The 23,420-nt window shown below is 45.4% G+C and overlaps 1 protein-coding gene across 1 annotated transcript in view; it reads left to right on the forward strand.

The window, feature by feature from the left end:
• The window catches only part of col16a1 (collagen, type XVI, alpha 1), a 414,952-nt gene that overhangs the window by 49,003 nt on the left and 342,529 nt on the right, over nt 1–23,420 (forward strand). Inside the window, exons 7-10 of the mRNA XM_063033604.1 lie at nt 9,134–9,257; nt 13,373–13,648; nt 14,404–14,484; nt 18,666–18,806. Of these exons, the coding sequence (XP_062889674.1) occupies nt 9,134–9,257; nt 13,373–13,648; nt 14,404–14,484; nt 18,666–18,806 (622 nt within the window). The remainder of the gene's footprint in view (nt 1–9,133; nt 9,258–13,372; nt 13,649–14,403; nt 14,485–18,665; nt 18,807–23,420) is intronic.

Genomic DNA, 23,420 nt, shown 5'->3' on the forward strand with positions numbered 1-23,420 from the left:
ATCCTCTCATCATCGGATCTTCTTCATGAAGAGACATGAAGAACCCTTTCACTGGTGGAGCCTTTTGAAGTCAGGCATAGGGAGTTGGACACAGCTCAGCACATCACAAATTCCAGCCTGCATTATCAAGGATCCCACCCATCCCAGACATTCTCTCTTTCCTCTCCCATCACGCAGAAGACATAAAAGCCTGAAAGGTTCAAGGACAGATTCCACCCCACTGTTATCAGACTTTTGAATGAACCTCCTGTATGATAAATCACAATCTGCTCTGCGTATTACTGTTTACCTGCACTGTGGTTTTTCAACATCTATCACACTTTATTCTGCATTGTTATTACTTAACCTTGTTCTTCCTCAATGATTTGTATGAACAGTATGCACGAGAAGCTTTTCAGTGTATGTTGGTACGTGACAGGAACTAAACCAATAAAGCCAAGAGTGAAGGTTTTGAAGGAAGCAATGTCCAGCCGAAATCCTGAGAACGTTCCAATGGGGGAGGTGGGTTAAAGCATGAGCTGCAGCTGTGGCAAAGAATCCACCGTGGTTCAATTGTCAGCCGAGATGCCTATCTTACTACTCCCGATGGTACTGCTGCTTCCTGTTTCAATTCTTGTACCGACTGAATCATTTCTTGTTTATTGTAAAAATATACTCTCCCTGAAACCTACCCTTCCAACCGTTACAACGCGTAGGAGTTTTGAAAGGAAGCTATTAAGTGGCATGGAATGCAGTGAGGGGCACATGTCCATTCCTTGTCCCTGAGTGCCTGTGGTACCTGCCTACATGGTGAGGGTTTTACAGGCCTCATCAGTGCTTAGTGAGGGCTCTTGTGGCTCTGGCTTAAACTCCTTTTGGGCGGACTCAGTGAGAAAGAAAGCACGTGGAATATTCTGCGGTACGTAGATGTGTCGACATTTCCACAGAAAACCAGAATCACAGTCAAGTTTATTATTACTGACAAATGTCATGAACTTTGTTTTGTGGCAGAGTACTGTGCAGCATAGAAAAATAAAACAATTAGATTATGAAGACACGCAGACCTCTTTTATTGTCATTTACTAATGCATGCATTAAGAAATGATACAATATTTCCTCCGAGACATTGGCCAAAGGACAGCTTGTGCAAGATGGGTGTGCATACTGAAAGAAATCCTGACAGGAATTCTACCAAAAGCATGCCTGGTGGCTAGTGGTTTTGAGGAACTGAACATGAAAGAACTCCAAAAAGTCTCACCAACATAAGCATCAGAGTCTCTCCAACTATTCTCAGTTTTACGGCGAAAGCACTGGCAACCCCATTCCATGGATGTAAAGTCCGCGTTCTTACAGGGAATGGAGCTATCACCTGACATTTACATTAAACCCCCACCTGAAGCCAGAAGTGAAGGAACACTGTGGAAACTCAAAAAGTGTGTGTGTAGTCCAGTAGATAAACTGCTCTACTGGTATAAAAAGGTCAAGGAAATAATGTTGAAAACAGGTGGAAAGTGGATCCAACTATTTTTTACTGGCAAGATATACATGGAGAAACCAAAATAGTGCACAAAATTCAATCTGAAAAAGTAGTCCAAGTTTCAACAGAAATCTTCCTGATGGGGGGGCTCAAGGGGGACATTTTATTGTACTGATGGGAGAAGCGGGAAGATTTTCACCTCTCTGTTGGCAATCAAAAATGATCCAAAGAGCTGTGTGGAGTACGCTGGCATGAGAAACCTTTACAATGTCTGAAGGCGATGATAGTACTGTTTTTCTGGCCACACTCTATTCTGAGCTTTTCCATGGTGACCCAAAGAAGAACAGTGTACAAATAACTTGTGTCACAGACAACTACCCTTTGGTTGGTGCCATCAATTCACCAAGTCAGTTACAGAGAAGAGGCTTATAGAGAGTAGATCATTGTTGAGGAACCCTTGCATTGTGTTGGGCCTGGAGTTGTGGATGTCATAAAATGTAACTGCATATAACCCAGACACATGATGATTTGGAGCAAGTGTCCAGACCTTTGGCTTCCAAAACTATCTAGATCATAGCAGCAAACTCACTGTATACCTCCCTTCCCTAAGGACAGAGAGATGGTGAAATCCATGGAGAAACGATGAGCTGCCTATAGCTGCCTTTATGTCATAAGTACATAGGGAGGGAGTTGACTGCATGTTAACACTACACAACTTCAGCAGCCCAAGTGAAGAGCATCATGACATAAACGTGGTTGGACTGGGACAGGCTATTCACTTGAATCCCTGACCTAGTCAACCTCAATACCATTGATGTAAACAGGAGCAAGTGCATCACCCATTTCCTGAAGTCAATGATCAGCTGTTTTGTTTTGCTGACTTTGAGGGAAAAGTTGTTGTCATGTCAGCATGCCACTGAGCTTTCTGTCTCCCGTTCGTCGGTAGTGTAGTAGAACATAGAACATAGAATAGCACAGCACAGTACAGGCCCTTTGGCCCACAATATTGTGCCGACCCTTAAACCCTGCCTCCCATATACACCCCCCACCTTAAATTCCTCCATATACCTCTCTAGTAGTCTCTTAAATTTCACTAGAGTATCTGCCTCCACCACTGACTCAGGCAGTGCATTCTACGCACCAACCACTCTCTGAGTAAAAAACCATCCTCTAATATCCTCGTTGAACCTCCCACCCCTTACCTTAAAGCCATGTCCCCTCGTATTGAGCAGTGGTACCCTGGGGAAGAGGCGCTGGCTATCCACTCTACCTATTCCTCTTTATATCTTGTATATCTCTATCATGTCTCCTCTCATCCTCCTTCTCTCCAAGAAGTAAAGCCCTAGCTCCCTTAATCTCTGATCATAATGCATACTCTCTAAACCAGGCAGCATCCTGGTAAATCTCCTCTGTACCCTTTCCAATGCTTCCACATCCTTCCTATAGTGAGGTGACCAGAACTGGACACAATACTCCAAGTGTGGCCTAACCCGAGTTTTCTAGAGCTGCATAATTACCTCACAACTCTTAAACTCTGTCCCTCGACTTATGAAAGCTTACACCCCATAAGCTTTCTTAACTACCCTATCTACCTGTGAGGCAACTTTCAGGGATCTGTGGACATGTACCCCCAGATCCGTCTGCTCCTCCACACTTCCAAGTATCTTGCCATTTACTTTGTACTCTGCCTTGGAGTTTGTCCTTCCAAAGTGTACCACCTCACACTTCTCCGGGTTGAACTCCATCTGCCACTTCTCAGCCCACTTCTGCATCTTATCAAGGTCTGTCTGCAATCTTCGACAATCCTCTACACTATCTACAACACCACCAACCTTTGTGTCATCTGCAAACTTGCCAACCCACCCTTCTTCCACCACATCCAGGTCGTTAATAAAAATCACGAAAGGTAGAGGTCCCAGAACCGATCCTTCTGGGACACCACTAGTCACAACCCTCCAATCCGAATCTACTCCCTCCACCACGACCCTCTGCTTTCTGCAGGCAAGCCAATTCTGAATCTACCCGACCAAACTTCCCTGGATCCCATGCCTTCTGACTTTTTGAATAAGCCTACCATGTGGAACCTTGTCAAATGCCTTACTAAAATCCATATAGATCACATCCACTGCACTACCCTCATCTATATGCCTGGTGACCTCTTCAAAGATCTCTTATCAGGCTTGTTAGAGCATGATGCTGACTGTCCCTGTTCAGACCATGATCTCAAAATGCCCATAGATCCTATCTCTAAGAATCTTTTCCAACAGCTTTCCCACCACAGATGTAAGGCTCACTAGTCTATAATTATCCGGACTTTCCCTACTTCCTTTTTTGAACAAGGGGACAACATTCACCTCTCTCCAATCCTCCAGTACCATTCCCGTGGACAATAAGGACATAAAGATCCTAGCCAGAGCCTCAGCAATCTCTTCCCTTGCCTCGTGGAGCAGCCTGGGGAATATTCCATCAGGCCCCGGGGACTCATCTGTCCTAATGTATTTTAACAACTCCAACACCTCCTCTCCCTTAATATCAACATGCTCCAGAACATCAACCTCACTCATATTGTCCTCACCATCATCAAGTTCCCTCTCATTGGTGAATACCAAAGAGATGTATTCATTTAGGACCTTGCTCACTTTCACAGCCTCCAGGCACATCTTCCCACCTTTATCTCTAATCGGTCCTACCTTCACTCCTGTCATCCTTTTGTTCTTCACATAATTGAAGAATGCCTTGGGGTTTTCCTTTACCCTACTCGCCAAGGCTTTCTCATGCCCCCTTCTTGCTCTCCTCAGCCCCTTCTTAAGGTCCTTTCTTGCTTCCCTATATTCCTCAATCCTTGCTTCCTGAACCTCATGTATGCTGCCTTCTTCCACCTGACTAGATTTTCCACCTCACTTGTCACCCATGGTTCCTTCACCCTACCATTCTTTATCTTCCTCACCGGGACAAATTTATCTCTAACATCCTGCAAGAGAACCCTAAACATCGACCACATGTCCATAGTACACTTCCCTGCAAAAACATCATCCCAATTCACACCTGCAACTTCTAGCCTTATAGCCTCATAATTTGCCCTTCCCCAATTAAAAATTTTTCTGTCCTCTCTGATTCTGTCCTTTTCCATGATAATGCGAAAGGCCAGGGAGCAGTGGTCACTGTCCCCCAGATGCTCACCCACTGGGAGATCTGTGATCTGACCCAGTTCATTACCTAGTACTAGATCTAGTATGGTATTCCCCCTGGTCAGCCTGTCCACATACTGTGACTGGAATCCATCCTGGACACACTTAACAAACTCTGCCCCATCTAAACCATTGGAACTAATCAGGTGCCAATCAATATTAGGGAAGTTAAAGTCACCCATAATAACAACCCAACCAACATACATCAAAGTTGCTGGTGAACGCAGCAGGCCAGGCAGCATCTATAGGAAGAGGCGCAGTCGACGTTTCAGGCCGAGACCCTTCGTCAGGACTAACTGAAGGAAGACAGTTAGTCCTGACGAAGGGTCTCGGCCTGAAACGTCGACTGCGCCTCTTCCTATAGATGCTGCCTGGCCTGCTGCGTTCACCAGCAACTTTGATGTATGTTGCTTGAATTTCCAGCATCTGCAGAATTCCTGTTGTTTGCATAATAACAACCCTGTTATTTTTGCACCTTTCCAAAATCTGCCTGCCAATCTGCTCCTTGGTATCTCTGCTGCTACCAGGGGGCCTACAGAATACCCCAATAGAGTAACTGCTCCCTTCCTGACTTCTACCCATACTGACTCAAAAGAGGATCCTGCTACGTTACCCACCCTTACTGTAGCTGTAATAGTATCCCTGACCAGTAATGTCACCCCTCCTCCCCTTTCTCCCCTGCTCTCTATCCCTTTTAAAGCACTGAAATCCAGGAATATTGAGAATCCATTCCTGCCCTGGTGCCAGCCAAGTCTCTGTAATGGTCACTACATCATAATTCCATGTATGTATCCAAGCTCTCAGTTCATCACCTTTGTTCCTGATGCTTCTTGCATTGAAGTACACACACTTTCGCCCTTCTACCTTGCTACCTTTACACCCTTTATTCTGCTTTTCTTTCCTCAAAGCCTCTTTATATGTTAGATCTGGCTTTACTCCATGCACTTCTTCGACTGTTCTGTCACTCTGGGTCCCATCCCCATTGCAAATTAGTTTAAACCCTCCCGAACCATGCTAGCAAACCTACCTGCAAGGATATTGCTCCCCCTCGCGTTCAGGTGTAATCCATCCAATCTGTACAGGTCCCACCTTCTCCAGAAGAGATCCCAATGATCTAAAAATCTAAAACCCTGCTCTTGCACCAACTCCTCAGCCACGCATTCAACTGCCATCTCCTCTAATTCTTCCCATCACTACCACGTAACACCGGCAGCAATCCTGAGAACGCCACCCTTGAGGTCCTGTTCTTCAGCCTTCTGCCTAGTTCCCAAAACTCACACTTCAGGACCTCATCCCTCTTCCTGCCTATGTCGTTGGTCCCTACATGTAAGTTATATCACAGAGGCAAAAGTCATAAGGGTGCAGGACTGAAGGTGCTGTATTTAAATACATGCAATATTCAGAATAAGGTGGACGAGCTCATGGCGAAATTAGAGATTGGTCGGTTTGACGTTGTGGGCACCACTGAATCGTGGCTGAAAGGAGGCCATAGTTGGGAGTTTAACATCAAAGGATATACTTTGTATCGAAGAGACAGGCAGGAAGGCATAGATTGTGGTGTGACTCTGTTAGTAAGAGATGGAATTACATACTTAAAAGAGGTGACACAGGGTCAGAAAATGTTGAATCTTTGTGGGTGGAGTTAAGAAATTGCAAGGGTAAAAAAATACATTATGGGAATCACATATAGGCCTCCAAGCAGTAGCCAAGATGTGGAGCTGAGATTGCAAAGGGAGCTGGAAAAGGCACGTAATAAGGGTAATGTCACAATTGTAATGGGGGTATTGGGAAAATCAGGTTAGTGTCAGATAAGAAGAGAGGGAATTTATTGAATGTCTACACGATGGGTTTTTAGACCAGCTTGTGCTTGAGCATATGCAGGAAAAGGCTATCCTAGATTGGGTATTCTGTAATAACCCAGATTTTATTAGTCAGCTTAACGTAAAGGAACCCTTAGGAGGTAGTGATCATAATATGTTTGAATTCGTACTGCAGTTTGAGAGGGAGAAGCGTAAGTCACATGTGACAATATCACAATGGAATAAAGGGAATTATAGAGGCATTAGAGAGGAACTTGTCCACGTGGATTGGAGGGGGATACTGGCAGGAATGACGGCAGAACAGAGGCGAGTAAAATTCTTGGGATAGTTCACAAGGTGCAGGTATATAGCCCACAGAAAAAGTTCTCAAATGGCAGGGCTAGGCAACCATGGCTGACAAGGGAAGTTGAGGACTGCATAAAAGCCAAGGAAAGGGTATATAATGTCGCAAAAGTGAGCGGTAAAAAGAACAATAGTGAACAAGGAACAAGCTTTTCATTGTATCTTGCTGCATGTGACAATAATATACTGATATCAAGCAGAATAATTCCTCCTATAACACACATTCCTGGTTAGTATTTATTTATTTCAGTGCAAGTCAGACGGTACTAACACTCTCTAGGATACAGTCTCCGAAGGTACAGTCTCTGAGGGTGTAGTTGGTTGGGCTGAAGAGCCTTGTTTCTGTCATTTCCCTTTGTTCTGCAGTGCGTACAATCTGGAGGTGGGGGCCTCATTCATTCAGTGTAAACCTGTCATTGGTCCAATGTTACTACCTTGTTTGGATTGTTTGTGAATCATTGATATTACCTCAGAAACCTGGTATTCAGTTGAGGTATTTATTTTTCTTAGTTAAGCCTGACCAAGGGCCAAATTAGCTGAATGTTGGAAAACACATGCAACTCCAGGCAGGAATAAGAATAATGCTGAGAAATAAGAAAGGCCAAAGAAAGTGCAGCTTGTCAGCAGCTGTCTCTCAATGTGGAGGACAGACTGTTCTCCAGATGTCCTAATTTCCAATGTGCTCAGATATCAATCAGGGACTGTGATGGACATGACCAGAACATTTAGCCCCACCCTTCACTTCTTTTTGTATTCTGCTACTTGAGCAAAAGAAGTTGTTCTGAAGTTGACACTGAATTAATTTCATTGGCTCTCCAATAGCTTCAGTGTTAACAGTGCTCCCTCCAGATAATATCAAGAGATGAGGGAGTTACTAGCTCTGATGCAGAACTGCCTTGGGTCATAGGTTTACAACCCTACATGTAATCAGGCATGAAGATTGTTTTGAAATCAAAATACCTGCAGATGATTAGAATCTGAAACTAAAATAGGAAAATGCTGCAACTTCTTATAATAACTGGGAGAGTTAGTTTAAGCTGCAGGGAGTTGTTCTGGGGATGGATGGGTTGGACAAAGGGATTATCTCCCATAGGATGAGTCCAAAATTGTCCAGATGCTCCCAATACTTTAACCACTGGTTACTGAGGCAACGAGAACTTTGAGAAGGAAGGAGACCTCTGAGTGGCCACTGCACTGTTCCCACGTGGCCCGCACAAGAACAACATCTCTTTTGCTTGGCTCGTCGCAGCTTTTCAGACTTCACCATTGAATTAATGTATGGGATTCATAGTCAGAGGAAGGTGATGTAGCTGTGACCTGGATTGTTGGCTTTGGGGGGACGGGTGTGGGCGGTTGTGACCTGAGCACTGTTTATCAGGGGAGAGGGAGGAGGGGCTGATGATGGTGGGTTTGGAAGAGCCATGCTGAGCTTCATAGTGGTAACACAGAAATGTGGTCGTTTGGAAGCAGGTAGTTTAACATGGGCGGTACCCAGGAAGGCTGTGGGTGTTAGATTGCGTTATCTCAAGAGGGACCCATACAGCAGCGCTGTCCTCCACGGTTACTGGGAAGGTCCAGGGTAGAAATCAGATTGGAGTTGCAAGGATTTTAATGGCAGGAACTTTCCAGTCACAACATGATCTGCAAATGGCGCTTCCCATCCCATGATCCCCTCCCTTCTCCAGCCTTGTATCCCCTTTGCCAATCAACTTTCCAGCTCTCAGCTCTATCCCTCCCCCTCCTGTCTTCTCCTATCATTTTGAATCTCCCCCTCCCCCTCCCACTTTCTAATCTCTTACTATCTCTTCTTTCAGTTAGTCCTGACGAAGGGTCTCGGCCAGAAACGTCGACTGTGCTTCTTCCTATGGATGCTGTCTGGCCTGCTGCCTTCCACCAGCATTTTGTGTGTGTTGCTTAAGAACACTCTATAGTGTTTTGCAGGATGGCAAAGAAACCAAAACTGTCAGTGAGTGAGCCAAAGAGGAAGAGTAGACTGACGATTTTTAAGTATCTGAGAGACAGTATTAGCGAGCTGGTAGGGTGGGAGTAGGGGCTGTAGATTTTGAGGGATTACCAATAGATTGTAGCCCAGAGGCCAAAGGCATGGTTGTCAGAGGTGGAATGATGGGAACAGTGTGGAACTGTCAGAGAGTGTGAGGATGAATTTACAGTAGCCCGAGGGCAGGTAAGCTGCTGGGAGATTTTATCAAGAGGATACTTGTAAATTCAAAGTGTGGTTATCCCTCAGTTCAGCATTGGTCAGTGTTCAGGCACAGGGGAATGGGGCAGTGTGTTAATCACTAATGTGTGTCTGTTGACTGTCTCAGACAGGTGTTCCCTCAGGGGCTGCCAAGTGACTTCACCTTCCTTGCAACTCTGCTGCTGAAGAAGAAGACATTGAAGAAGAACTGGGACCTGGTCAAAATCACAGACCAGCGGGGCCTGACACAGGTGCTGTCATCCTTCTAATGGTACAGGAGTTTTGTCTCCTCAGAGAGACCCTGCAGAGCTGGGCCGAATTACAGAAAGCTGGGGAAGTTGGGAGCAGGGCTGACTGCTATTGAGCTCCACAAACACAGTCAGACCTGTAAACTTTAGCAACTGCACTGGTAAATTATATGTCTCATTAAATTCGGCCTTAGAGCTGCTGGGAGCCAGAGCAAAGGCTGAGGGTTAGAAAAGGTCCACAGGACACTGTGCCAGGGCTGGGAGATCATCATCCTGGGACATTGGGAGGTGGAGGTACCCTGATGGAAGCTGGCCAATTGTTGTCCAAGGGTCTGAGGAGATGCAACAAGTAATTTAGTGTCTATTTCTGCTCAGTGCCTTCTCCTGCATCAGCCTGCACTGAGATATGGCATGTTCTTCCCATGTCCTGGCCAATGCTTAAACCAATTTGTATGTCCCTGTGTTCTGTCAGCACTGTAGGCAAAGAATGGTCATGTTATGATTGCTGACTACAGGAGGCTATGCACAACTTGGGGTGCCTTTACCACACCTCCAGAGTCTTTCACTGGCACAGATATGTGAGATCCAGGACCAGGAGTCCTTGGATGCAGAGCAGACGAGGCAGCTTCCAAGGAGAGAAAAGCAGACAGTCATGGAAACTGGCCATTGAGTCGATAATGTCCAATGACTATCCAGAGGAAGTTCTGATGGAAATCTTTCACAACTGCTGTCTAATCAGTTGGATATCTTCACCACGCTGATGCTGTGCTGATGCTCCTCTGTACTCCATGCCTGTCTCATGAGGAGAGGACTGTCAAGTTCAACAGCGAATACCTTTTGGTTAGACCACCACATATTTCTACTCTTTCTGTCTCCTGCCCCTCCAGTCTGACCATGTGTCGTACCTACCCTCTCCCTGAAGCAATGTTTGGAGCAGCAAGTATCCGACTGAAATTATGAACAATGGATCTTCGAGATTCACAGAGGACCCGAGCTCCACTGGGAAGGCCACCATTTATTGCCTGCCTCAAGAAGACGAGAGCGAACTGCCATCTTGAACCTCTGCAGTTCCTGGTGGTGGATGTTTTCCCACGTTGAGGTGGGGAAAAGTTTCACTATTTCAACCTAGTGATGGTGAAATTTCCAAATCAAATGGTGCATGACTTGAAGGAAACTTGGGAGTGGTGGTGTCTGCATGTTCCTAATACCCTTGTCCTGAGGGTTTGGAGAGGAGTCAGGTTAGCAGGTCACTATTGTGCTTGAAGTGGATCAGGCTGCCACACTGATGTGTCCGTGATTGTGGGGATTCCTGATTGTTGCTATTATGTGCTCATTTAAGGAAGTGGAAAACTTTTCTCCACGCTCCCAACTTGAGCTGTGCCGTTGGAGGGATGACTTTGGAGCATCAGTTACTCACTGTAGATTTCCAGTCATCGGTCTTAGTGAACTTATACAATGAGTTGTCTGATTAATACTGCTACGTTGACTCAGGCCTAGGGGGCCGGTGTTGGGCAAAATGGTTAATGGTAATGGCCAGAACATTGCTCTAACCATCTACCGTCCCCACTGTCAGAGTAACCAGTCTCCAGTCAGTTCTGTTCACTCGTGGCTGAAATACAGGATACAGCAAAGACTGTGGGCCCAGCCCATGATTGCCCTCACAGAAGATAGAAAGTACACTCAGCAGCCACATTACTAGGTACACCTGCTTGGTCATGCAAGTATCTAATCAGCCAATCATGTGGTAGCAACTCAAGGGATAAAAGCATACAGACATGGTCAAGAGGTTCAGTTCTTGTTCAGACATCAGAACAACATCAGAATGGGGAAGAAATGTGTTGTAAGTGACTGTGACTGTGGAATGATGAGTTGTACCAGATGGGGTGGTTTGAGTATCTCATAAACTGCTGATCTCCTGGGATTTACATGCACCACAGTCTATAGTTTACAAAGAATGGTGCAAAAGAAATAAAACATCCAGTGAGTGGCATTTCTGTGGGCAATAAGGTCTTGTTAATGAGAGCAGTCAGAGGAGGATGGCCAGACTGGTTCAAGCTGACAAGAAGATGGTAGGTCAAATAACCATGCATCAGGAACATCTAACAGTAAGATGTTCCTTTGTGTTAGTCATGGAGGGCTACATGGGAAGGAAAGGTTAGATTGACTAAACTGATTTTATAAATTAGCTCTATAAAGCTCTGGTTAGGCCACATTTGGAGTACTGTGTCCAGTTCTGGTCGCCTCACTATAGGAAGGATGTGGAAGCATTGGAAAGGGTACAGAGGAGATTTACCAGGATGCTGCCTGGTTTAGAGAGTATGCATTATGATCAGAGATGAAAGGAGCTGGGGCTTTACTCTTTGGAGAGAAGGAGGATGAGAGGAGACATGATAGAGGTGTACAAGATAATAAGAGGAATTGATAGAGTGGACAGCCAGTGCCTCTTCCCCAGGGCACCACTGCTCAATACAAGACGACATGGCTTTAAGGTACGGGTGGGAAGTTCAAGGGGGATATTAGAGGAAGGTTTTTTACTCAGAGAGTGGTTGGTGCGTGGAATGCACTGCCTGAGTCAGTGGTGGAGGCAGATACACTAGTGAAGTTTAAGAGACTACTACACAGGTATATGGAGGAATTTAAGGTGGGGGGTTATATGGGAGGTAGGGTTTAAGGGTTGGCACAACATTGTGGCCGAAGGGCCTGTACTGTGCTGTACTATTCAACATTCTATGTTCTATCACAACAGTGGTTTGCAAAAGAGCAACTCTGAATGAACAACAAGTTGAACCTTGAAGTGGATGGGCCAAAGCAGCAGTAGACCATGAACATATTGTACACCCAGTGGCCACTGTTTTAGGTTCAGGAGGTACCTAATAGAATGGTCACTGAGTGTAGAAGAGTACAGCCCCTGATGTTGAGCCAACCGTTTAACCTACTCAAGGTCAACCTAACCTTTCCTTCCCATGTAGCCCTCCATGACTAACACAAAGGAGCATCTTACTGTTAGGTGTCCCTGATGTATCACTCTAAGAGAACTTGCATGCAGCGTAGGGATTCCTTCCTACAATGAGACAGTGTCTTGTTGGTGAGAACGTACTTGGAGAAAGGATGGAGAGAGTGCCATGAAGGTTCGACGGACTGGTCTCTGAGGAGAGTAGGACTTCCTCATTTGGAGAGGACAAGCCGACTTGCCCTGTATTAACCCATGTTTGAAGATTGTTTGAACTGGAGCTTACAAAATTCTAACATGGCTTGACAGATACTTCTTGGCACGCTGGAGTGTCTGTAATGAAGGGTCTCCATGTGAGGACATAGAAAGAGATTCAAGACCGGCATGAGGAGAACTTTGTTCACTCAGATGTGATGGACCCTAGGAATCCACTTCCACAGAGATCTGTAGACAGCTCCCTGTCCACCTTTGATGTCATTTTCAATGAGTTGTGTCTCTATTCGATTACACTCCTGAGTGCCCAAACATTCAAGGTATAAGTTCTCCTCTGTTTTTAATTTCCATATATGGGTCTGTGGCAGGTGGAGCACTGAGGAACATGTGTAATTTTCACATTAGCTGTGTCACCAGGTGCCCACAGACCCAGGACTGGCATGTCCTGGTAGTGATGGGCACGTGGTGCTGGTGTGTTGGAGGTCTTATGCGAAACTAGTAGAAAGTAAATTGGGAGAGCAGTATTTCCTACCCAAAACCATGACATATCATGAAGTCTGCAGTCACTGGTGAGGAATCCCATAGCTTCTCCCTCCCAGATGTATATTACTGTGTTCCTGGCCCCTCTCAGACCTCCTGGGAATCCTGCTGGAGCATTTGGGATGTGAGTGAGGAGATACGATTCTCTACCAACAGCCACACCAGGTTGTCACCTGAACAGCTTTAAATGTCCCCAGATGTTGGAGGCAAGAAATTCCTTGGCAGGGCTTTGTCATGTCAGAATCTTGAGCCATAACATCTCATTTTCACACACTGAGTGACTTGTTGGCTGTTCTAAAGTCTGTCCTCATGTGGCTATGGGACTGCAATGGCAGAGTCACCAGATGTCCTCCCCTTTGAGACAGTGATCCAACTGGCTTCAATCTTCACTGACTTTCTTCTTTGTTCCTTTTAGTTTTCAGTCCACATGGACGGGAGGGACAAAACGGTGGAGTACAAAGCCAAAGGTCGTTTCCAAGACTACGTGCGCTGGGTGTTCAGTGGTGAAAGCGTTGCTGCCCTGTTTGATCAACGATGGCACAAGTTGATAGTCGGTGTACAGGGCAATGTGGCCTCTCTCTACGTAGACTGCCGCCTGATCGAGATCAAGTCGGTGGAAGAGAGAGCCAGGATCAGCATTGAGGGGCAGGCAATAATGGGCAAGCTCACTGAGGACAACAGGCCAGCTGAGGTTAGTTCCATCTGTCCTACAACCCATCATATATGGTGCTTATCCTTCCCAGCACAGGGAACCATGGGAATCTCTTTTGTCCGTGTCCAGAGCCTACCACAAGAGCAATTCATTTGTGCATCATGGTGAAATACTTGCCAATAGTTAGCACAGTAGTCAGGAGGAACCCTTCAATTCCAATAGATAATTCTAGGCCACTGAAGGGGGAGATGCTGATTGGGTTCCATTCCATGCCTTGTGAAAGGGAAAGATGCTGATTGGGTCCCATTCCACTCCCTGTGAAAGGCTGATTGGATCTCTTCCCACACCTTGTTGAAGGGGGAGATGCTGATTGGGTCCCATTCCACGTCCTGTTGAAGGGGAAGATGCTGATTGGCTCCCATCTTACATCTGCTCGGTATAGACTAAGACAGGGCCCTGCAAGTGGTCTCAGTCTGTCTGGACAACAGCAGGCAGAGTGGCAGGAGTCAGTCTGGTTCCCCTTAACCTGAATTCCACCTGGAATGGACAATATATTGAGAACATTTATGGTCAAATTGCCCCACCTGAATGGTAGTAATAACATTGCTGAGGTGTGATGGAAGTGCCTGGTCCTCTCTATATGACAGGGTGGGTCTGCTAGCTGTGACCAGCTCTAGCCATCACTGCCCTATTCATGGTGTTGCTGGATTGCTGGAGACTGCACCTCTAGAAGCTGGGCAGCTACTAGTCAGACGTGGAGCTCACCTCTCTCTCTGTCCCACCTCTCTGCACAGGTTGACCTACAGGAGATGGTTCTATTCTGTGATCCTCTCATGGCAGAGAAGGTGACATGCTGTGAGATTCCAGGTGTACAGGTAAGTGTCTACCTCTCTGCATTCTTTTGATCCCACCAGAATCCTAATGGCATTCCCTGATCCCAGAAACCTCTGCCATCTGAAATGCCACATGACTTTTTAAGGTCAGGATAATCAGCAGCTGTTTCACAATCTGCAAGAGAGTAAAAGACACCACCCTGTGGATTGTTCGGTGTCAGTGGTTGTCTGAGGCAAGCCGTCAATCACCCTGAGCTGTAGGAAGCCATTCAGCTGCTCTGATGCCAGGAGAAGAGTTACCTGGCTTCATCCCAGACATAAGAATCCTCAGTAGCTTCCCTACCATTGACATGAGACTTGCCAATCTATAGTTTCCAGGATTATCCCTGTTTCTCTTCTGGAATAATTGAACACCATTAGTCACTCACACTCCTCTGTGTTGTTGCCTGTAGCTCAAGAGGAAACAAAGATACTGGTCAAGGCATCCGCAATTTTTTCTCATGTCTCTTTCGATAAGCTCGTGCTCCTTCATCTTGGAGCTTAGGTCACCATGAGTGCCTGTAATGTGGTGAGGAACAGCCCCTCCACCAGCCTGTTCACCCTCATTGTTTGCCTTTTCCTCTTTGAACAATGATATCTTGTTTGCTTATTCATTCCCCAGGCAGGAGATACAAGTATTAACTCTTAACCTATCCTAGACTTCGTAATGGAAAACAACCCCAGTATTGTCAAGCTCTCCTTATTGCTAAACCTTTCCATCATTGGTAACATCTTCATAATCTTTGTCCCCCCTCCTGTGCAATCACATACTTCCTGACCAGAAATGTCCAGCTGTGTTTAACTGCAGCAACAGTTCTTGAAATACTCAGCAGGCCAGGTCTCTGACATTTCATCAGATATAAGAGTAGTCAGAGCAATACTGGAGGAACTCAGGCTTCAACAGTCCATAGACGCTGCCTGACCTGCTGAGTTCCTCCAGCATTTTCTATGTGTTGCTCTGGATTTCCAACATCTACAGATCCTCATGTTTATAAGAGTAGTCAGAGATCTGTTCGTTTTGAGATGCAGAAAAAGAGCAGGAGAAGAGCGAATCAGAGAAAGAGGTGTGTGATAAGGAAGAGGAAGAAGTTAGATAGGATAGTAGAGGGATTACTGACTTCAGGATGGAGGAAAGAGGTGAATAATTGTCTGAAGATGACTGGCAAAGGGATTCAAGTTTATTGTCACATGCACAAATACATGTACTGTATGCACATGTGCAATGAGAAACTTATCTGCAGCAGATTCTCAGGCACAAAGCATCAGATTCAATGCATTCACAAGCAAAACATAAATTATGCAAAATTTTCCAAGAAAGAACACAGAAGAAAAGAAGTCCAGTGCAATGCAAAATTGGTCACAGTGTTACGATACTGAGGTAATTGATCAGACTGTGTTACGATACTGAAGTCAAGTCAAGTCACTTTTTATTGTAATTTCGACCATAACTGCTAGTACAGTACACAGTAAAAATGAGACAATGTTTTTCAGGACCATGGTGCTACATGAACAGTACAAAAACTACACTGAACTACATAAAACAACACAAAACTACACTAGACTACAGACCTACCCAGGACTGCATAAAGTGCACAAAACAGTGCAGGCATTACAATAAATAATAAACAAGATAATATGCACAGTAGAAGGCAGTAGGTTGGTATTAGTCGAGGCTCTGGGTATTGAGCAGTCTGATGACTTGGGGGAAGAAGCTGTTACATGGTCTGGTCATGGCAGTCCGAGTACTTTGGTGCCTTTTGCCAGATGGCAGGAGGAAGAAGAGTTTGTATGAAGGGTGCATAGGGTCCTTCATAATGCGGTTTGCTTTACGGATGCAGCGTGTGGTGTAAATGTCTGTAACGAATTGACTTTATTTCTTACATCCTTCACATACATGAGGAGTAAATACCGTCTCCATCTAAATGTGCAATGTGCAATCATAGTAATTTATAATAAATAGAACAGTCAATGTAATATAGAGTACACTCAAATCAGTGTGAGTTCATCAGTCTGATGGCCTGGTGGAAGAAGCTGTCCTGGAGCCTGTTGGTCCTGGCTTTTATGCTGCGGTACCTTTTCCCGGATGGTAACAGCTGGAACAGTTTGTGATTGAGGTGACTCAGGTCCCCAATGATCCTTCACACACCTGTCCTTGTAAATGTCCTGAATTATGGGAAGTTCACAATTACAGATGTGCTGGGCTGTTCGCACCACTCTCTGCAGGGTTCTGTGATTAAGGGAGGTACAGTCATGGGTATACAGGAAGTAAAGGAGAGGACTCAGTACACAGCCCTGAGGGGCTCCTGTATTGAGAGTCAGAGGGGTGGAGGTGAGGGAGCCCACTCTTACCATTTGCTAGCGATCTGAGAGGAAGTCCAGGATCCAGCTGTAAAAGGCAGAGTCAAGACCGAGGACTCTGAGCTTCTTGTCGAGCCTGGATGGAACTGTGGTGTTAAATACTGAACTGTAGTCCAGGAACGGTATTCTCTCATAAACATCCTTCTTCTCCAGATGTGTAAGGATGGTGTGTAGGGCAATGGCTATTGAGTCATCTGTCGATCAGTTGTGTCGGTAGGTGAATTGTAGGGGTTCCAGTGTGGGTGGTAGCAAGCTGCAGATGTGATCCTTGACCAGCCTCTCAAAGCATTTGCTTATTACTGAGGTGAGTGTGACAGGACGCCAGTTGTTCAGACATGTTACCTTGGTCTTTTTTTGGTACAGGGACAATGGTGGATAATTTGAAGCAGGAGGGAGCACGAAGCACAGAATCAAATATCGCTGTGATGATTGTACGCTCTAGTATCAATTGTTTGGCAATAATAAAGTATAAAGTATAAAAGTACACTGGGAGAGGGAAAGATTAAAAATGTCAATAAACACACCTCTCCAGTTGTGCTGTGCACATGATTACTCGCCCTGGGATGCCGTCCGGTCCCGCAGCCTTGTGACTGTCCACTCGTTAGAAACATCTGCGTACCTCAGCCTCAGAGATAACCTGGTTGCAGGTTGTAGCGGTGGCTTTCCTTGGAGGCTCAGAGTTAGCGACATCGACCCGAGCATAAAAGTTCATCTAGGAGAGAGGGCGCAATGTTGGCGGCACCACATTCTTTGGCTTTGAAGTCTGCAATGGTATGCAGCCCTCACCGCAAGTCATGAGCTATTCGTTGTGAATCTTAACTTAATCTTGTCCCTATATTGTTGTTTCGCAGTCTTGATAGCTTTGCGCAAATCATAGCTGCTTTTCTTGAGCTCTAGTTGATTGCCAGCGATGTAAGCTCGATGTTACACAGTAAGTGCTGCTCGCACGGTAGTTGTAAGACTGTGAAATTATAGTGAGGTATTGATAACACTGTGAAATTATAATGAAGTATTGATAAGATGTGCTATGATACTGAGGTATTGATGACTGTTATTATACTGAAGTATTGATAAGACTGTTACTATATTGAGGTATTGCTAAGACTGTTACTATATTGAGGTATTGATAAGACTGTCATATTATACTGAGGTATTGATAAGATTGTGCCAGTTTATTCAAGAACTGAATGGTTCATGGAAAGTAGCGTTTCTGAATCTGGTTGTGTGGGATTTCAGGCCTTACAAACCCCTGCTTGATGGTAGCTGTTGGAAGAAGGCATGGTGTGGACGGTTGACATCTTTGATAATGGATGTTGCCTTCTTGAGGTTGTACCTATTGTGGCTAGTACCAGTGGTTGGGAGGGATGGGACCATGATGTATTGAGCAGTATCTGCAGATTTTTATGTTCCTGCATATTCAAATTGCCTTACCAGACAGGATGCAACCAGTCAGGATACTTTAAATAGTACTTCTGTTGTTTTTGAATCTGATAGTGAGAAGGATGTGTTGGATTTGGAGATTATGTTGTCCAGAGGTTCTTCAGAAGTTAAGAATGAAGCAAAAATCTTCTGGTTACAGTTGTTTTATGACATGTTCATCACAGTACAGGTCAGACACAGTGAGTAATTCTGTAAGTAAGTAAGTAAGTAACAAACAAAGCAACTCGAGCATACTCTTTCCTTTTATACTGAACCAGTTTACATAAGAAACCATTAGCTGTTTCACTCCCAACGGCACTGCCTGGTCCGCTAAGTGCTCCCAGCACCTTCTGTTTCCATTTTCCAGCATTCCATTTTTTGTTGATTATCCTCTGCCTTCCTCACAGTGCGCGGTGGACCTGCTACTGCCAAAGAGCAGGAGGAATGCGGAAGTGAAGAAGAGCAGGATACTAACTGGAGCTCTGCCTCAGCTACGCCAGGAGGTCGAAACCAAGTGCTTCTGTGTTAATGAGATGTCAATGATAAAGGTGAGTCAGACTAGTTCCCCGGCGATATCACAGTTGGTGCTGCTGACTGAAGACGCATGTGTTCCCATCCTGTTGCAACATCTCACACATAGCAGAAAACACACTCAGACGTAGACCATAGGGACAGCATAGAAGAATACCTTATGGGGACATAACCTTTAGCTCACAATGTTGTGTCCAGCTAATTAAATTAGTAATCAAATGCCCAACTATACTAATCTCTTCTGCCTAGATAATGTCCAAATTCTTCCATTCTCTGCATATTGACGTACTTATCAAGGAACCCCTTAAATGCCTCAGTCATATGTGCTGTCTCCAGCACACCAGGCAGTGCATTTCAGGAACCCACCATTCTCTGTGTGAAAAACTTACCCCTGACATTCCCTCTGTACCTACTTCCAAGCACCTTAAAAATATCCCCCCTTGTGTTAGCCAGTTCAGCCCTGGGAAAAAGCCTCTGATTAACCACACGATCAATGCTTCGTATCATCTTATACATCTCTATCAGGTCACCTCTCATCCTCCATTGCTCCAAGGAGAAAAGGCCAAGTTCACTCAACCCATTCTCATAACGCATGCTCTCCAATCCAGGCAACATCCTTGTAAATCTTCTCTGCACTCTCCCTATAGTATCCACATCCTTCCTGTAGTGAGGTGACCAGAACTGAACACAGTCCTCCAAGTGGGGTCTAACTAAGTCTTATATAGCTGTAACATTACCTCACAGCTCTTGAACTCAATCCCACGCCTTGTTAACAACACACCATACGCCTTCCTAACAACACTGCCAACCTGCGCAGCAGCTTTGAATATCCAGTGGACTCGGACCCCAAGATCCCTCTGATCCTCCACACTGCCGAGAATCTTACCATTAATACTATATTCTGCGATCATACTTGACTGACCAAAATGAACCACTTCACACTCATCTGGGTTGAACTCCATCTGCCACTTCTCTGCCCAGTTTTGCATCCTATCAATGTCCCGCTGTAACCTCTGACAGCCCTCCACACTATCCACTACACCAGTGGCCCCCAACTACCGGGCTGCAAAGCATGTACCACCGGGCCGCGAGGAAACGATATGATTTGGCGATATGAGTCAGCTGCCTGTCATTCCCCTGTTATGCACTGTTGAACTTGAACACCACCCTCCCCCCCCCACCCCACCGGCCGGTCTGCAAGAATATTGTCAATATTAAACTGGTCCATGGTGCGAAAAAGGTTGGGGACCTCTACACTACACCCCCGATCTTTGTGTCATCGGCAAATTTACTAACCCATGCCTCCACTTCCTCATCCAGGTCATTTATAAAAATCACAAAGAGGAGGGTTCCCAGAACCGATCCTTGCAGAAAACCACTGGTCATCGACCTCCATGCAGAATACGAACCATTTACAACCACCCTTTTCCTTCTGTTGGCAAGTCAATTCTGGACCCACAAAGCAAGGTCTCCCTGGGTCCCATGCTTCCTTGCTTTCTAAATGAACCTTGCACAGGGAACCTTATCAAATGCCTTACTATACACCACATCCATTGCTCTACCTTCATCATTGTCTTTTGATACATCCTCAAAGAATTCAATCTGACTTGTAAGGCATGACCTGCCCTTGACAAAGCCCTACTCAGATTATGTCTCTCCAAATGCTCATAAATCCTACCGCTCAGGATCTTCTCCAACAACTTGCCCACGACTGAAGTAAGACTCATTGGTCAATTTCCCGGGTTATCTCTACTCCCCTTCTTGAACAAGGGAACGACATTTGCAGCCCTTCAATCCTCTGGTACTTCCAGGGTTGACAACTTTCTCACTCCCAAATAAGGGACAAAAGGTGGCGTGCCGCGGCAGTGTGGGTATGGTGCAGGCCCGGGATGAAGTGACTGAGGGGGCTAGCAGCTAGCAGATGGTAACAGGGACCTTTTTCAAAAGGGAAAGAGAGAAAAACACAACAACCCTGAATTGGTAAACAAATCCAATATATGAACCATGTATGCATATCTTCAGTGTTATATATGAAATGTAACACCAAATTATAACAAAGCATAATACAGAGCATAATCTGACTACCAGCCAGACATGAAATAACACCAAATAACCCTATCTGTATGTGCCTATAGAGTAGGCATATAATCTCTGCAAAAAGGGGGTACTCACCAAGTCTACTTTTTCCATGGTTATTTCTTGCTGCTCTTGACTGATTCAAGCAGTCCTTTGTCCTTCTGCACAGCCAGAGAGAAGTCCTTACATGACAAGTCACAGTTCACAGATATCTGAAGTTCGTTTTTGATCAGCTCTGTGCTGCATCTGTTTCTTGAATCTGACCAATTCATGGTCATCAGAGAGAAGATCCTCTCTACGAAGGCATTTGAGCCTGGCACACTGAGGACAAATGAGACAATCCTGAACATGTTGATCGAGCAACACACATAAAAGTTGCTGGTGAATGCAGCAGGCCAGGCAGCATCTCTAGGAAGAGGTACAGTCGACGTTTCGGGCCGAGACCCTTCGTCAGGACTAACTGAAAGAAGAGCAAGTAAGAGATTTGAAAGTGGGGGGAGGCAGAAGTTGGCTTTCCCTATGTTTTGGAAAACTGCCACCCACCTCTCACTGGTGGATTTTGTGGTATCCTGTCTGGCTTTCTGTATTTTCTCCCGGCTAGCACAAAACTCTTCATAGAGTTGGTCCATATTGACTGTCTCTGTAATTTTGAGGGCAGCCACCACCTGCTCCAGGTCAGTGAAGGAGAGCTCCTCATAGAGGCCGATCGGTTTCAGTTTCATCATTACATTTTCTGCTGAGAAATCAAACCACTTGTCAATGTATGTAATGACAGAGTCATAGACCTTCACCAAGTCCTATTGCTGCTTGGACCTCTGTGCTGGCACTTGTTTGTCCGTCAGCTGCTTGGTCTGGTATCCAAAAAAGCTGTCCTGTTTCCGCTGAAGCATCTTCATTTTGAACTTTCGGACTTCCTCGTAAACATCTGTGATGCAGGGCTTTGTTTCCTCCAGCTTTATTACCAGTTGGTCAAAAACATACCCCTTGTGGCTCCAGGTTTTTCTTCATCCTCAAAAATCCTCTTCAGTGCCACAGGACAGGTCTCAAGGGACCTGAAGTATGACGTAAGAGCTGGCCAGCTTTGCAGGAGACGTTCGACAGCTGGATGAAGAGAGAGCCATCGTGTGCAAACATGACGCAGAATTTCACGCCACTCAATGTCAACAAAGGCAAAAAATGACCGCAGTTCCTCTCTTCGGGAAGCAGATATTGAGAAGTGGCTGTAGACCTTTAAAACAATTATCTCAGTATCCACTGACAGCTGATCACAGGTGTGCTTGCAGGCGTTATGAGCTATGTGAGCTGGGCAATTAGCTTTCAGAATGCGATTGCGGGCACTGCTCAATAACTGGTAAACTGAGTGGTGTTTTCCAAAGTTTACATTGGCATTATCTGCTGCTTAGGCTGTGTCGTGTCTAATATCCAGTTCATACTTTTCCAGACAGTTCATCAGAGCTTGATGTATGCCATTTATAGTTTCAGCACTGTCTTCATAAAAGTCGAGCAACTTACACTGCACTCCATCAGACACGGAGAAATATCTCACGCATACTGGAAACATTTTTTTATCCCTTGTTTGAAGCATCGGTGGCAACTGAGAAATACGCGGGCTCCCCTTCTTCAGTCGGGGACAGATCATCCGTAATATCCCGCACAGTCTTTGGTCCTAAAGCATTCATTGTAATCATCTCAGCTTTCGTTCTTCCCAAGTGCATCTACTTCACAACATTTGAGTCATTAAACAAAGCACCGTTGAGCTCAGCAAGACAGTCGGTGCTGTTGTAGCCGAGTCCGTGTTTAACCGTATGGTACTCATACGAGGCTTCACTTGCCGTGATTTTGTCATTTTCCGCAGTAGATTTCACGAAGAATGCACCAATATTGCTTGCACCTTCAGCTAGTGTGGCCTTCTTGTGCACTTCTGTGAAAGCATGCTGAGTTAGGTCATTCTCACCTCCATGGCCACTTGAGAATTCCCAATGGCATAAAGTACAGAAGGCCTTCGTCGACGTTGAGTCACCGCTGACGGGCTTAACCCACGTCTTTTTTGCTTCCCATTGCTTGTTATAGCTGCACGGTCTTTTCTTTTTTGCAGGTTTATCCATATTTGCACACGCCAAACTGACCGAACAACACCAGACATTACTGAAACTTTTTGTTTTGGCAGGAATTGGCAAAATGTAGCTGTTACGAACCCAGCAGCAGCAGAATATGGGATGGAGTTCGGATATTACCGAGAAACAACAAAGTTTATTAACATTTAAGCAGAAGCATAGAGAATTAAGCAAGCACTAACTTAAAACGAAGTTAACGGGGTGATTGAGAGGAGAGACTTTTGGATTCGAAGTGTAGCGAAGAGACGATCTTGAAGATGGAGATTCAAAATACAGCGAAGAAGCGAGTCTCGCAGAGCTACACCAAAAACGGCCACTGTACCTATCCGAAGGCGACCCAGCAGACACACAGTACCTTTTAAACGCTGATCTCACAAAGTGGCCACCTTACCTTTACAGTGGAAGCGAGTTCATGATGCGGTCTGTTTTGAAGAGTCCACA

Source organism: Mobula hypostoma, chromosome 26 (assembly GCF_963921235.1).
Source record: "Mobula hypostoma chromosome 26, sMobHyp1.1, whole genome shotgun sequence".
Lineage (NCBI taxonomy): Eukaryota > Metazoa > Chordata > Chondrichthyes > Myliobatiformes > Myliobatidae > Mobula > Mobula hypostoma.